Genomic DNA, 14,434 nt, shown 5'->3' on the forward strand with positions numbered 1-14,434 from the left:
ACAGTAACATAGAAGATCAAAAGTAAAGCTTGCCATGCAGATCTACACCAGATAATTAATTACCCTATTAGGTTTAACAAGCTAAAAAGTGGAGTGGGAGAAATTCTTTCAGATAGAAATGTCTCTTTCTTGTATTAAATTTATCTATGTTTGTGGGTCATGGTGCTATACACCTTTAATCCCAGCACTCAGGAGGCCAAGGTAGGAGGATGGCTGTGACTTCAAGGCCATCCTGAGACTACATAGTGAATTCAAGGTCAACCTGGGCTAGAGCAAGACACTACTTTGAAAAAGCAAGAAAAAATGGTTTTATGTGTGTGTGTGTGTGTGTGTGTGTGTGTTTGTGTATACACACATACACACACACACACATATATATTTATATTTATATATATATTGAAAAGCTAGGAAATTTTTCTTTAAAGTGTCATCTAGCAAAGATGTATATTTAAAGATAGATCAGACTCATAAGATTAGCTAGAAATACAAGTTCCTCTAAGTGAGGTTGAAAACCGATGGGTAGAGTAATATTTAGGGAGAGTCTCTGCTTAATGCTATCAGTTTCACAAAACAGGTAAGATAGGAGCAATGAGAAGGCAGGGAAAGGTTAGAGGCGAATTGGCCACTTTTCTCGTGTGTGTGTGTGTGTGTGTGTAGGATCTAGGGTATACTGCTTTTTAGGAGTAGTTTTCTCACTGTGTCTTGGCTTGCTCACTTGGGGGACAAGAAAGTGACTTAAGACATCTAGAAGATCAGCCCTTATGTGATCCATCTGATCCAGGAACAGGGGTAAAGGTGTCTAGGGAATTCTTTTCCTTGTGCATGGCACTCATTAACACTATATGAGTTTTTGGCCAGAAAATAGATCACAGCAAAGAAACTTCAGTTCACAGTTCTTTCTAAATTAATTTTTACTAAAATGGCAATGTTCTGGATTCACCATGCCTTCTATGTTTATTGGCATTCTATCCCAGGAAAGAACTTTCCCTTCTTCCTATTGAATTCATTTGTTTTTTGTTAGTATGTACATGTAGATTCTTATTTTATTCAATTCCTATCATTACTTACTTTGAGGCATACATTGTTTCAAATTCATCTCATGTAAGCGCATCTTGTACTCTTTTTAATATTTTATTTTTTATTTATTTATTTGAGAGAGATACATAAGTAGGCAGGTAGAGAGAAAGGGAGAATGGGTGTAACAGGGACTCCAGCCACTGCAAATGTTCTGGAGATGCATGCGCCCCCTTGTGCATCTGGCTAACATGGGTCCTGGAGAATCAAATCAGGATCCTTTGGCTTTGCAGGCAAGTGCCTTAACTGCTAAGCCATCTCTCCAGCCCTCATCTTGTATTCTTTTTTTTTTTCAACAGAGAGAAAGAAAGAAAGAGGCAGAGAGAGAGAAAGGGCGTGGCAGGGCTTCCAGCCACTGCAAACGAACTCCAGACGTATGCGCCCCCTTGTGCATCTGGCTAACGTGGGTCCTGGAGAATCGAGCCTCAAACCAGGGTTCTTAGGCTTTGTAGGCAGACGCTTAACCGCTAAGCTATCTTTCCAGCCCTCATCTTGTATTCTTTTAACATGTTCTTTGAGAAAAATATTTCCTGACATAAGAAAATATTCTAGATTTATGTCATTTTCCTGTAAAGAGTCTGGATTCAGTATTTTTCTAGGAGCCTTAGTTCCTTTAATTTTGTCATAGCTTTATTGAGATACAGCTCATAATGCTACACTATAGATGTTTAAAGTAATACAATTTGGGGCTGAGGATTACTCAGTGGTAGAGTGCTTATGTAGTATGCCTAATTGTTTGTATTCGGTCTCGAGCACCAAAAAAAAGAAAAAGAAAAAGAAAGTAGTTTAATAAGTTTGACCATGTTGCTATTTAAGCCCCAAACATTTACACTATTAATACTACTATATTTCAGTTATATACTGTCCATAGCTACCATGTAATGCAGTAGTTGATTTTTTAAAAAAATAATTTAAAAAATTATTTATTTATTTGCAAGCAGAGAGAGATAGAGAAGAGATACACACAGAGAGAATGGGCATGCCAGAGCCTCTAGCTGCTGGAAAGAACTCCAGTTGCATGCACCATTTTGGGCATCTGGCTTTACGTGGGTACTAGGGAATCGAACCCAGATTATTAGGCTTTGCAGGCAAGCATCTTAACTGCTGAGTCATCTTTCCAGCCCTCAAAAGTATGACTTAGTGCTTAAGGCATTTGCCTGCGAAGCCAAAGGACCCAAGTTTGATCCCTCAGGACCTATGTAATCCAGTTTGTAGAAGCTGAAGGCCCTGATGTGCCCATTCTCTATCTGCCTCTTTCTTTTTCTCATGGATGGATGGATGGATGGATGGATGGATGGATGTGTATGTATGTATCTATGTGTGTGTGTGTATATATATGTGTGTGTATGTGTGTATTTATTTATTTATTTATTTGCAAGCAGAGAGCGAATGGGCATGCCAGAGCAAAGGAACTTCAGATGCATGCACCACTCTGCTTCTGGCTTTACATGGATACTGGGGAATTGAACTGGCTTTACATGCAAGCATCTTTAACCATTCACCCATCTCTCCAGCCCCCAATTTATTTCTTTTTTTTAATTTTTTTTGTTTTATGTTTATTTATTTATTTGAAAGTGACAGACAGAGAAAGAGGCAGAGATAGAGAGAGAGAATGGGCACTCTAGGGCCTCCAGCCACTGCAAACAAACTCCAGATGCATGTGCCCTTTGTGCATCTGGCTAACGTGGGTCATGGGGAATCGAGCCTTGAACCAGGGTCCTTAGGCTTCACAGGCAAGCGCTTAACCGCTAAGCCATCTCTTCCCAATTTATTTTTATATTGACTTCCTATCCTGTCAACTTGCTAAATTCACTGGAAATTTTAACAGCTTTTTGTGGAACGTCTATTGATTATCTGCACATATCATCTGTGAATAAAGTCAGTTTTACCACTTCCCAAAGTTAATAACCTATTTATTTTTCTGGCCTTATTGTAGGAACTGTTAGTAATTGCAACTAATAAGAACATCCATGATAATTTTGTTTCTGATCTTTGTATAATACTGACAGTTTTAAAATTTTGTTACCTTTTTTTCAGTTTGCTTTCTTCTATTCCTGGTTTGCTGAGTTTTTTTTTTCCTAATTTATTTATTTATTAGAAAGAGAGAAAGAGGCAGAGAGAGAGAGAGAATGGATGCATCAGGGCCTCTAGCCTCTGCAAATGAACTCCAGATGCAGGCACAACCGTGTGCATCTGGTTGACATGGTTACTGGTTAATCAAACCTGGGTCCTTAGGCTTTGCAAGTGAGCACCTTAACCACTAAGCAATCTCTCCAACCCTGCTTAGTTTTTAAAATCAAAAATGTATTCTATTTTACTAAATGTCCATTCTATACCTATTGAGTTTATCATACAGCTTCTTTTCTTTTTTTTTTTTTAAGTTGCTAAACCAACCTTATATTCCTGAAATAAATCCAATTGGGTGAATTATCCATTTTATATATTGTTGGATTTGATTTGCTGATATATATATATATATATATATATATATATATATATATATATATTTATTTATTTTTTTCTCATGGCAAGGTCTCACTCTAGCCCAGACTGACCTGAAACTTACTCTGTAGCTCCAGGCTGGTCTTGAACTCACAGTGATCCTGCTACCTCAGCCTCCCAAGTACTGGGACTAATACCATGTCCCACCATGTCCAGCACTGATTTTTTTTTTAATTTTTTTTGTTTATTTTTATTTATTTATTTGACAGTGACAGAGAAAGAGGCAGAGAGAGAGAGAGAGAGAGAGAGAGAGAGAGAGAGAGAGAGAGAGAGGAGAGTGGGCACGCCAGGGCTTCTAGCCACTGCAAACGAACTCCAGATGCGTGCGCCCCCTTGTGCATCTGGCTAACGTGGGTCCCGGGGAATCAAGCCTCAAACCGGGGTCCTTAGGCTTCACAGGCAAGCGCTTAACTGCTAAGCCATCTCTCCAGCCCACTGATTTTGTTTTTTAAGGCAGGGTATCATTCTAGCCCAGGTTGATCTGGAATTGACTCTTAAACCTAGATTGACCTCAAATTGATGGCAGTCTTCCTACCTCAGCTTCCTGATTATAGTTGTGAGCCAACTATAACATTTATTAACAATTATGACATTTTAATAAAAAAGTTTATATTTATGAACACTAGGGGTATTTGTGGTGTTATTTTTTGTAATGTCTTTTTCTGGCATTGATATCAAAGAAATACTGGCTTTAAAAAATAGATTAGGTAGGGCTAAAGAGATTGCTCAGTGATTAAGTATGCTTCCTGTGCAAGCATGAGGGCCTGAGACCTCCTGATTTGAATCTCAGAACCTATGTCAAACAGTTGGGTAGGGCCACACACTCCTGTAACCCCAGTGTCATAGGAAAGCAGAGACCCAGGAATCGCCAGAGCTTGTAAAGAAAAAAAAAAGTTTGCAGAATTGACATTGTTTCCTCCTTATGTTTTTGGTATAATTCACCAGTGAAACCTTCTGTACATGCAGTCTTCTTTGTGAGAAACTTTTCAAGTTCAGGTGTGATTCATGAAATAGATATAAGCTTTCAGATTTGTTGTTGAGCAAACTTTAGATATGTGTCATGTGTTCGTGTTAGTCTCTGGATTTATGCTAGTTAGAAATTTTTTTCACCTTCTTGAGTTTATATTTCTCTTTTCTTAGATTTAAGAAGCTTTTCATCATATGTTTCCCAGTAGGCTCTTTGTATCTATCTCTCGCTTCCATCTTAAATTTCTAGAACGTATAAATAGGTTCACTTGATAGTGTCCATTGTTCTCCTAAACTTCTTCACATCATTCTTTTTTACTTTGTTCTCCATTTTGATTTCAAATGAACTGTGTTCAAGTTTGATAGTTCTTTCTGCTGTTGGATAAAGTCTGCTACTGACTTTAAAATGAGATTTTTTATTAAGTCAATTGTTTGTTTGTTTTCAAGGTGTCACTCTAGTTCAAGCTGACCTGGTATTCACTCTGTAATCCCAGGCTGGCCTCAAACTCACAGTGATCCTACTACCTCAGCCTCCCAAGTGCTGGAATTAAAGATGTGCTCTACCATGCCAAGCCAAGTTATTCTATTTTTCAATTCTGTAATTTAATTCCTTCTTACAGTTCTCAAATATTTGTTGATACTCTCATTTTTTAAAATTTCATTTAGTTGTCTGTGTTTTTACTTGATCTTCACTATCTTTATGATGGTTATTTTGAATTGCTTGTCAAGGAGCTCAAAAATCCATGTTTCTTAGGATTGGTTTCTAGAATTTTATTTTGTCCTTTGATTGGGTCATATTTAGGTTTTGTTGTATGTTTTGTCATTTTTTGTGATTGTTATTGTTAAGACTTTGGCATTTGGGGCAAAAAAAAAAAACAGCCATCTTTTCAAGTTTTTACAGACTGACTTTGGACAGGGAAATACCTCCACTAATGAATCCATCTGTAGATTCTGGCATCTCCCAAGTCTTTTCTGAAGACATGCATGTGTTTTTAGTCATCTCAAATTCCATGAACAGCTTGTAATTCATAACTATGTTGGAACTATCAACTTTATTCTGAGGTTACCTGGATCAGAAATGTGTTACTATTTCTGTTATTTTCTGATTTCCCTTTTTGCTGGGATTTGAGCACAGGGTGATATCTGTCCTGTGATTATCACATTTCCTACTCACTGGCATGAATTTTAGATTTAAGAAACAAGAAGTAATGAAGACCTTTCTGGTTTCTAGTTCATATCTCCATCTCCATGTACTTAGCAAATCCCATGGGTTAAAATTTAGCAGGATGGGAGAATTAACTCTATGTTTAAAACTTCTACAGACTTCATTCAGTCTGTCACATATATTCATATGATTACAAGCTCTACTGGTTTTCCTCTAGCCTTCTATGGGAAGCCCTGTCATATATTTCTGTTCCCTATACAAGAAAGATTTCCCTAGGAAGAGGAATGGCCACTGGTCTGTACTCATTGTTCCTCTCTAGAACATAGTTCTTTCAAAATTACCTTGATATTCATATATCACTGAAGTTTTTAAATAAATTTTACTTTATTTTATTTATATGAGAGAGAGAGAGAGAGATAAAGCTACACAGAAAGAGAGTAAGTATGGGCACACCAGGGCCTCTTGCCACTGCAAACAAACTCTAGCCACATGTACCACTTTGTGCATCTGTCTTTACATGAGTACTGGGGAATCGATCCCAGGTTGTCCAGCTTTCTGGCTTGGTAAACAAGCAAGTGCCTTTAACTGGTGAGCCATCTCTCCAGCCCACTGATATTTTTTATATTTTATTATCTTCTATCTTCTTGCTATGGTGAGAGAATGGGGTTTTGGTGACTTTCTACATTGTAACTAGTAGGAGAACTACCAGATGACCGTAATTTAATAAGAAATTGGGATGATTCAGAGTTGGGCTTCTAGTTCCTTTGCTTTTATTCCTAGTATGTTGACTGGTGATGTCACAATGCCTGGGGACAGTTTAAAGGTGGAGACCTTTGTGGGCCCTGAGCTATAATTTTGTCACCCTGGACTCATGGGCCTACTTCATGAGGCCTCTATGCTATACTATTTCATGAAATGTTCCCTGACTACTTAAACATGAAGATAGGAGGAGTAGTCATAATCCCCTATTGTTTATGTTCCATCTAAATTATATGGGCAAAGACACACTTTGCTGTCCTGTGCCCATGGGGCCTTACAGTGCTGAGGGATCTAACCCAACCTGAATTCTCCACTGAACCTACTGTTAGGTGAAGTTTAGGCATATTGTAAGTGAGAAGTGTGGGCAGATGGATTGGCTATAGAACAAGCCAACCATTTTCTCTAATTCTAGCATGCAAATGTAAGTATATATGAATGTTTTACCTATTTTTCTCTATAGGAGAAAATGAAAAGTGAGGCTGCTAGTAAACAATGAATTAGAACAAGTGAGCATTTAGATGAATAATCTCATCTATAAAATGAATCTGATGGAGTCACTGAAAAACTTTCATTTTCTCTTCCCCAGGTTTTGTGACCAATTTTATTCAACTTCATTGGCAAATTCCTTATTAAAAGCAGTATTAGTTAGCTATTTCTTTCTATGTTTTTTCCTTTTTTTTTTTTTGAGGTAGGGTCTCACTCTAGCTCAGGCTGACCTGGAATTCACTATGTAGTCTCAGGGTGGCCTCAAACTCATGGCAATCCGCCTACCTCTGCCTCTCAAGTGCTGGGATTAAAGGCGTGTGCCACCACTCCCAGCTAGCTATTTCTTTTGCTATATAAATGGACTTTCAATTTGCTCTCCAGGAAAGCCCACCTTGAGTTCTTTTCACTTTCAAATTTAGCCACTTACTGAATTGTAGTAATGTTTAATTTTGCAGCACTTTATATCCCCAAGTCTCAATTAAAACTCTAGAGAATTTATAACTGAGAATTAAAATCTGAAATAATTGATTGTCTTACAGGTATGAGAGAATTGAAATCCCTATCCATATTGTACCTCATGTCACCATTGGGAAAGTGTGCCTTGAGTCAGCAGTAGAGCTGCCCAAAATTCTGTGCCAGGAAGAACAGGATGCCTATAGAAGGATTCACAGGTAGAGACCTTTGTTTACTTCAGTGAAGACCTAGTCCCTTTAACAGTTCTACTCTTAAGCTTTCCTTTCCTCTGTGAGAAAGCTTTGCAGCAGCCTATAATCATGTTTCTCACAGTATATGATAATGATCTTTAACATTTGTTCTTTCTCACCTCATACTTTGGGTCCTCAAATGAAAACATACTTCCTTTTCTGCTTGTGAAAATCATATTACCTATTGTCAATTACTGAGTCTTGTCCAGTAAATATATGTTTTAAGGCCTTCAGTGAGAGATAGTAATTTCAAAATCATATCTTTGTATTGTCTTTTGAATTTTGAATAAAATCACGTCCCTTAAATTAATTTAAAAGGAACAATAGTGAAAAATTTAATTATTGCACTCATCTAATCCAATTAGCAAAGGTCTGATATAGTTTATTGTTTTGTTATGTACATAATCATTTTATTTTACCGCCAGTCATGCTGTGCTACTAACCTAAACTATTTTATCACTGTAGTCTTACACATCTGGACTCAGTAACCAAGATCCATAATGGCTCAGGTAAGATTTTTTTTCTTGAGTATAGGTAGTGATTGCTGAAACACTCATGTAACAGAAACAAATTTAGTTTACATTTAAATGATAGGTACAAGTTATCTTTGAGTTTCTTTTCCTAAAGAGTTTTATTGATCATGCTTGTAATATTTACATTGATTCTATGGATCCCTGAATTCTATAAATACAGTGTAGAGTAAGGTAAGAGTAAAGACTAGAAGAGCTTTATACTCGACCTGATCAGTGGTATACTGGTATGTTTATCAACTACCTCTCAGGGATTACCAGTTTCTATGGCATAAAACCCTTACCATGAAAGCTCAAAAACTTGCTGAATTTTATCAACATGCAATTGTCAGCTGGTTCGAACTGGTTCAGCACAACTGCCAGCCTGTTGAAAGACATGGGCAGCCAGATAAAAGTGAATACTTGAGAGAAAAATTTTAATATCAGTAAATAAATAAGGAATCATACACAGACAAGGAGCAAAAGGCTTAGTACAACATACATACTAATTCACATTTCCCAACATACCACAGCTGTACCTACTATCTGACTAACAACCCTGATTCTCCAGCCATTCTGTACAGCCTTTGCCCATTTACTAAGTCACCAGTGAAGAATAGAAGGCTTTCAAATGTGATAGTCAATTAATTTGTGAAGAAAGTAAGGAAAACATGGCTTGATCTTATCTATTCCATCATTTCGAGGGACAAAATGACAACATGTTAAGATTGGATATATATGGTGCATAGCCATATTCAGTATGGTCACAAAATTTTTATAGTTCATTTATTCATCAAAAACATGGAACTGCCTATTTCCTGCCAGGCACTCTTCTAGGCACCAGAGTATATAGGCAAACAACAGAGATATCCCTAACCTTCATGGATTTATACTTCTGTTCCCATTTGAGAATGGCATAAATTCCTATTTAATACACTACATAAGACATGTTCCAGATATGTTTGAGCTTTTACAAATAAATATGAGAAAATTGGCAGTTAAAATTGCCAAGTTTCCAACCAATTCTTCAGGGCGGATATGTAAAAAGAATTAAAAAGTGTTCAAATGTGCCTAGCAATATTGTTCACAATACCCATAATGTCGAAATAACCCAAATGTGCATCAGTAGATGGACACTGTAAATACAGTACTATTCAGTACTAAGAAAATTACCAATATCTGTATTATGAAGAGCAAAACTAATGTATGATGTCAGCAAGTAGATCACTGGCTGCTTGGAGCAAGGTTTGAAGCTCCATTCTACTACAAAGGGATTCTTTAGGGTAATGAAAACAATCTGCATTTTGACTAGGAGTGATACATAAAGGTATAGTTTTCAAGATTCATTTTGTTGTATACTTTAAAAAATATTTTATTTTATTTATTTGACAGAGATATAGAGGGAGAGAGACTGGGCACAGCAGGGCTCCAGCCACTGCAAACGTACTCCAGACACATGTACCCCCTTGTGCATCTGGCTTATGTGGGTCTTGGGGAATCAAACTTGGGTCATTTGGCTTCGCAGACAAATGCCTAACAGCTAAGCCATCCCTCTGTTGTATACTTTTAAGTTGTTCATCTATTACCTGTCAATTACATGCCACTTATACTCATTTACCTCTAAGGAAGTAATGATCTTAGTATTATCTAAAACCCTTAATCTCCATCCCTTTTGAAAGAGGACTTGTCAGGTGAATTGAATTAATGTATTTATTTCATATACATGTATATGTAACATTTGATAAGCAATTTTTCTTTAGTAGACATTTACCATGTAGGAAGGTCTGAAGGGCCAGGGAAATAACTGTTTGCTTGAAGGAATAAAGAGCTAGCTATCTTTCTGCACTGTACGTAAGTGAGAATTTTTCTTAGTTTTTGAAAATTATTTCAGAATTGGTGTCTTCTTTGCTCAGTTCTTCTGGATTTTTTCCCCTAGGTGGCTACAGCAAACCATTACCAGTCTTCAGGCTTAATTTATTGTACATTTTTTACATGCTACTCCGAGCCCTTTTTGTGTGTGTTTATAACTGAGGCACTGTTGGTAGTGGAGTGGGAACATGCCAGTAGATAGTGCTTTTCAACAGTTACCTTATTTTTTTTCTTATTGAAGTGTTTACCAAGAATTTGTGCAGTCAAATGTCAGCAGTCAGTGGGCCACTCTTACAATGGCTGGAGGACAGATTGGAACAAAACCAGCAGCATTTGCAGGAGTTGCAACAAGAAAAGGAAGAGCTTATGGAAGAACTTTCTTCCCTAGAATAAAGCAGGAGGAAAATGTGGTAATTTTTTTTCAATTTGTGTACTAACTAAACATAGTCCAAAACTACACATATTCTATGTAAGCAGCAAATGTAGCAGTGCTTTTATATAACAATAGATAAGTTTTATGCATATAATAAGTACAAGATATCTTCTAAAAATTTCACTAGAACTTATTGAACTCTACTACCTATAATTAATATGCAAAAAAATAGCCTAGCTGGGTATGATGGTGCATGCCTTTAATCCTAGCACTCGAGAGGCAGAGGTGGGAGGCAGAGGTAGGAGTACTGCCATGAGTTCGAGGCCACCCTGAGACTATATAGTGAGTTCCAGGTCAGCCTAGACTAGAGTGAAAACCCCCTCAGAAAAAAAATCGCCTATATAAACATTTAAAACTTGAAATATATGGCATTTATTATTTAGTTGTTTAACCAAACCATCATAACTATATCATATATGGATGGATGGTTTCAAAAGTTAATGTGCAGTATTTTCATTTAGAATGTATATTTAAAATATATTCCCCAGACATTTTATTCCCAGATAGCCCTTGCCAATGTATACTTCCCATAGCCTTTACAAAATAACTTTCCTATTCTATTTAGGTCATTTTGCATGGTTCCTTTATTTTTGTTTACAGATATAGCTACCCCACATAATAAGCTTAAGGAAGAAAAACACTTTGTATTTCTATTTTGTGTAGTTGTGGTGCTTTTGTGGTAGAAGGAAGTACAGGTTACTCATCAACACTCCACCTCTTTTCTTTGCCCTCATTTAGTAACATGTCCCATGATTTTATATTTGATATCTAAAACATGTATTATGAGACACTTGTATGTTTGTGGGTGCCCTTTTTAAGTAAACAAGTGAGTTCTAGAGTGTTTGACTACAAAGAAAATTCTTACTGAGAAAATCCTATCTATCTAGGAATTCAATTGTAATATAAACATGATTTTCTAGAAACCTTAGGGCTTTGGATATAATAAAAATTATGCTTTAAAAACTTTGTTTATATTATTCCTGTCATTTTATGTTTCCACTAATTCTTTACTATAGTTCTTTTTTTATTCTTTCTCTGTAGGAAAAATGAAAATACCCAGCACAAAACTATTAAGCTCAATCAATTCTGAAGATGATAAAGTTGGAAGACTCACATGACCCAACTTCATGACTTATTATAAAGCTACAGTAATCAAGATAGTATGGTATTGGCAGAGGGAAAGACACATAGATCAATGGAACAGAAAGGCGAGTCCATAAGTATATCCACAATAATATGCTCAATGAATTTTGACAAGGTGTAAAACTATTCAGTGAAGGATAGCCTTTTCAACAAACCATGCTGAAGCAACTGAACCCCACCAGCTAGCAAAAGGAAAAGGAAATGTACTTCAGCCAAAATCTTACACCTTCTATAAAAGTATTTCAAATGTATCATGGATTTAGATGTAAGATGTAAAACTTTTAGCCAGACACGGTGGCACATGCCTTTAATCCTGGCACTTGGGAGGTAGAAATAGGTGGATCACTGTGAGTTCAAGGCCATCCTGGGACTACAGAGTGAGTTCTAGGTCAGCTTGGGCTAGAGTGAGACCCTATCTCTGAAAAAAAAAACTTTTAAGAGAAAATCATATAAGAAATATCTTTAAGAGAAATTCTTAAACTCAAAAGCACAACCCATAAGAAAAGGGTAGCTATATTGGGCTTCATCAAAATTAAAACCTCTTATTCTGTAAAAAATATTAAAGACAAATTATTTGCAAATCATGTAGTATCTGATTAGCTTGGAAAACATTGTACTCAAAATCTCAACAGTAAGAAAAAAACAAAAACTAGTTAGGAAATGAGAAAAGAACATGAATAGACATTTTCACCAAAGAAGATGTATAGATAGCAGATAATCACATGAAAATACATTGAATTTCATTAGTCATTGGGTAATGCAAATTAAGACTCCAATGGGATATGACATGCATTGATTAGAACGACTAAGAACAGAACAGTGAAAATGCTAAATGATGTCGAGTATGCAGACTAGATTTTCCATACGTTGGTGGCAGGAATGTAAAATAATATAGCTACTCTGAGGAAAAGTTTGGAAATTTCTTGTAAGGTTAAATATATACTAATCATGTAGTCTAGCAGTTGTATTCCTGGACATTTATCATTTATCTGTGTAAACCTGTGTTGGCACAAAAAAACTTGCACAAAAATTTCATGGCAGCCTTATTTGTAATAACCCAAAACTGGAAATAACCCAGATAGCCTGCAATAAATAAATGATTAGACAAATTTTCCCTACCATGGAATGCCATTCTATAGTGGAAAGGAACTATGCCACTCACACATACAACTTAAATGGACCTGGGGGAAATGTTACAGTAAATGAAGAAAGTTTGTTTCAAAAGGACATGTACTGTATGGTCGCATTTATGTAACATTATTGAAATGTCAGAATTATGGAAAGGAATAACAAATTAATGTTTGGGGGGGATACAGACTGGATGTTATACGGCATACATAACTAAAGGGATGGAACAAGCGTTCCTTTGTGCTGAGCAAATAGTTTTGTATCTTAGTTCTATTGCTAAAACTGTGTAAGTCTGTACAATGCAAATCAATGCATGTGAAATCTAGCAAAACGAAATAAAGTCTGTAGTTTAGTGAACAGTATTACACCATTGCCATCATCATAGTTTTGAAGTTGTCCTACAGTTGTAAAAGATCTAAAACTAGGAAAACTGGGCAAAGGGTTTATGGAACTCTATTTTGCAACTTGTGGTAAATCTATTACTACAACATAAAAACATGTAGCTTGGGCTAGAGAGATGGCTCAGCAGTTAAGTTGCTTTCCTGTAAAGCCTAAGGACCCAGGTTTGATTCCCCTGTACCCATATAGAGCCAGATACACAGGTGGCACATGTGTCTAGAGTTTGTTTGCAGTAACTTAGAGGCCCTAGTGTACCCATTCTCTCTCAATCTACCTCTTTCTTTCTCAAATAATTAATTTTGAAAAACACAGAGGGCTAGGCTGGAGAGATGGCTCAGCAGTTAAGTCTCTAGTCTGCAAAGCCTGACTGCCTGGGTTTGATTCCCCAGTAACCACATAAAACCAGGTGCATAAAGTGGTGCATGCATCTGGAGTGCCTTTTCAGTGGCTAGAGACCCTAGTGTGCCCATTCTCTCTCTGTCTCTCTGCATGAAAATAGAAAATTTTTAAAAAAACCCACATAGGGCTGGACAGATGGCTTAGCAGTTAAGGCACTTGCCTGGAAAGCCAAAGGACCCAAGTTCAGTTCCCCAGTGCCCACATAAGCCAGGAAAAAAAATAGACTAAAGAACTTTAGAAATCCACAGAACAGTTGAAAAATATGAGAGGGAAAAAAAAAATGATGAGCAAGGCACCAAAAAGAAAACCAAGGGCCGGGCATGGTGGCACATACCTTTAATCCCAGCACTTGGCAGAGGTAGAAGAATGACCGTGAGTTTGAGGCCAGCCTGAGACTACATAGTAGTGAATTCCAGACCAGCTTGGACTAGAGCAAGACCCTATCTTGAAAAACAAAAACGAAGGAAGGGAGGAGGAAGGAGAGAGAAAAGAAAGAAAAGTTCGATTCTCCAGTGTCCATGTAAGCCAGCTGCTCATGGTGGTGCATGTGTCTAGAATTTGTAGTATCTAGAGGCCCTGGTGTACCCATTCATATTCTCTCTCTCCTCTCTCTCTCTTGCTCGCTCTCATAAATACAATAAATATATTTTTAAAAGAGAAATAAACCAAGCTAAGCATAGTCCCAGACCCACTAGTCACCTGGCAGAAGGAAAGGAAGCAGGACCCTCATCCAAAAGGGAAGCCAGGCTACCCTGATGTTAACAGATGGGCAGTTCTACCTTGAGGACAATCCCACAGCCCTCACAAGCTTCAAATCCTGTTGCAGATTTTGATGAGACTGATTTTTTTTGGTGACTGAGTTAGTAATAGAGGAATTCCATTTTGTCACTTTGTAAGA

General features: G+C 37.0%; 1 protein-coding gene across 2 annotated transcripts in view; it reads left to right on the forward strand.

The window, feature by feature from the left end:
* The window catches only part of Brcc3 (BRCA1/BRCA2-containing complex subunit 3), a 54,092-nt gene extending 40,992 nt beyond the window's left edge, over positions 1–13,100 (forward strand). For both annotated transcript variants that reach the window (XM_045141074.1, XM_045141075.1), the window contains 4 exons: positions 7,492–7,623; positions 8,122–8,165; positions 10,276–10,444; positions 11,509–13,100. In XM_045141074.1, the coding sequence (XP_044997009.1) occupies positions 7,492–7,623; positions 8,122–8,165; positions 10,276–10,427 (328 nt within the window). In that variant the 3' untranslated portion in view covers positions 10,428–10,444; positions 11,509–13,100. The remainder of the gene's footprint in view (positions 1–7,491; positions 7,624–8,121; positions 8,166–10,275; positions 10,445–11,508) is intronic.
* The last annotated feature ends 1,334 nt before the right edge of the window (positions 13,101–14,434 follow it).

This window comes from Jaculus jaculus, chromosome X (genome assembly GCF_020740685.1).
Source record: "Jaculus jaculus isolate mJacJac1 chromosome X, mJacJac1.mat.Y.cur, whole genome shotgun sequence".
In the NCBI taxonomy this organism is placed as follows: Eukaryota; Metazoa; Chordata; class Mammalia; order Rodentia; family Dipodidae; genus Jaculus; species Jaculus jaculus.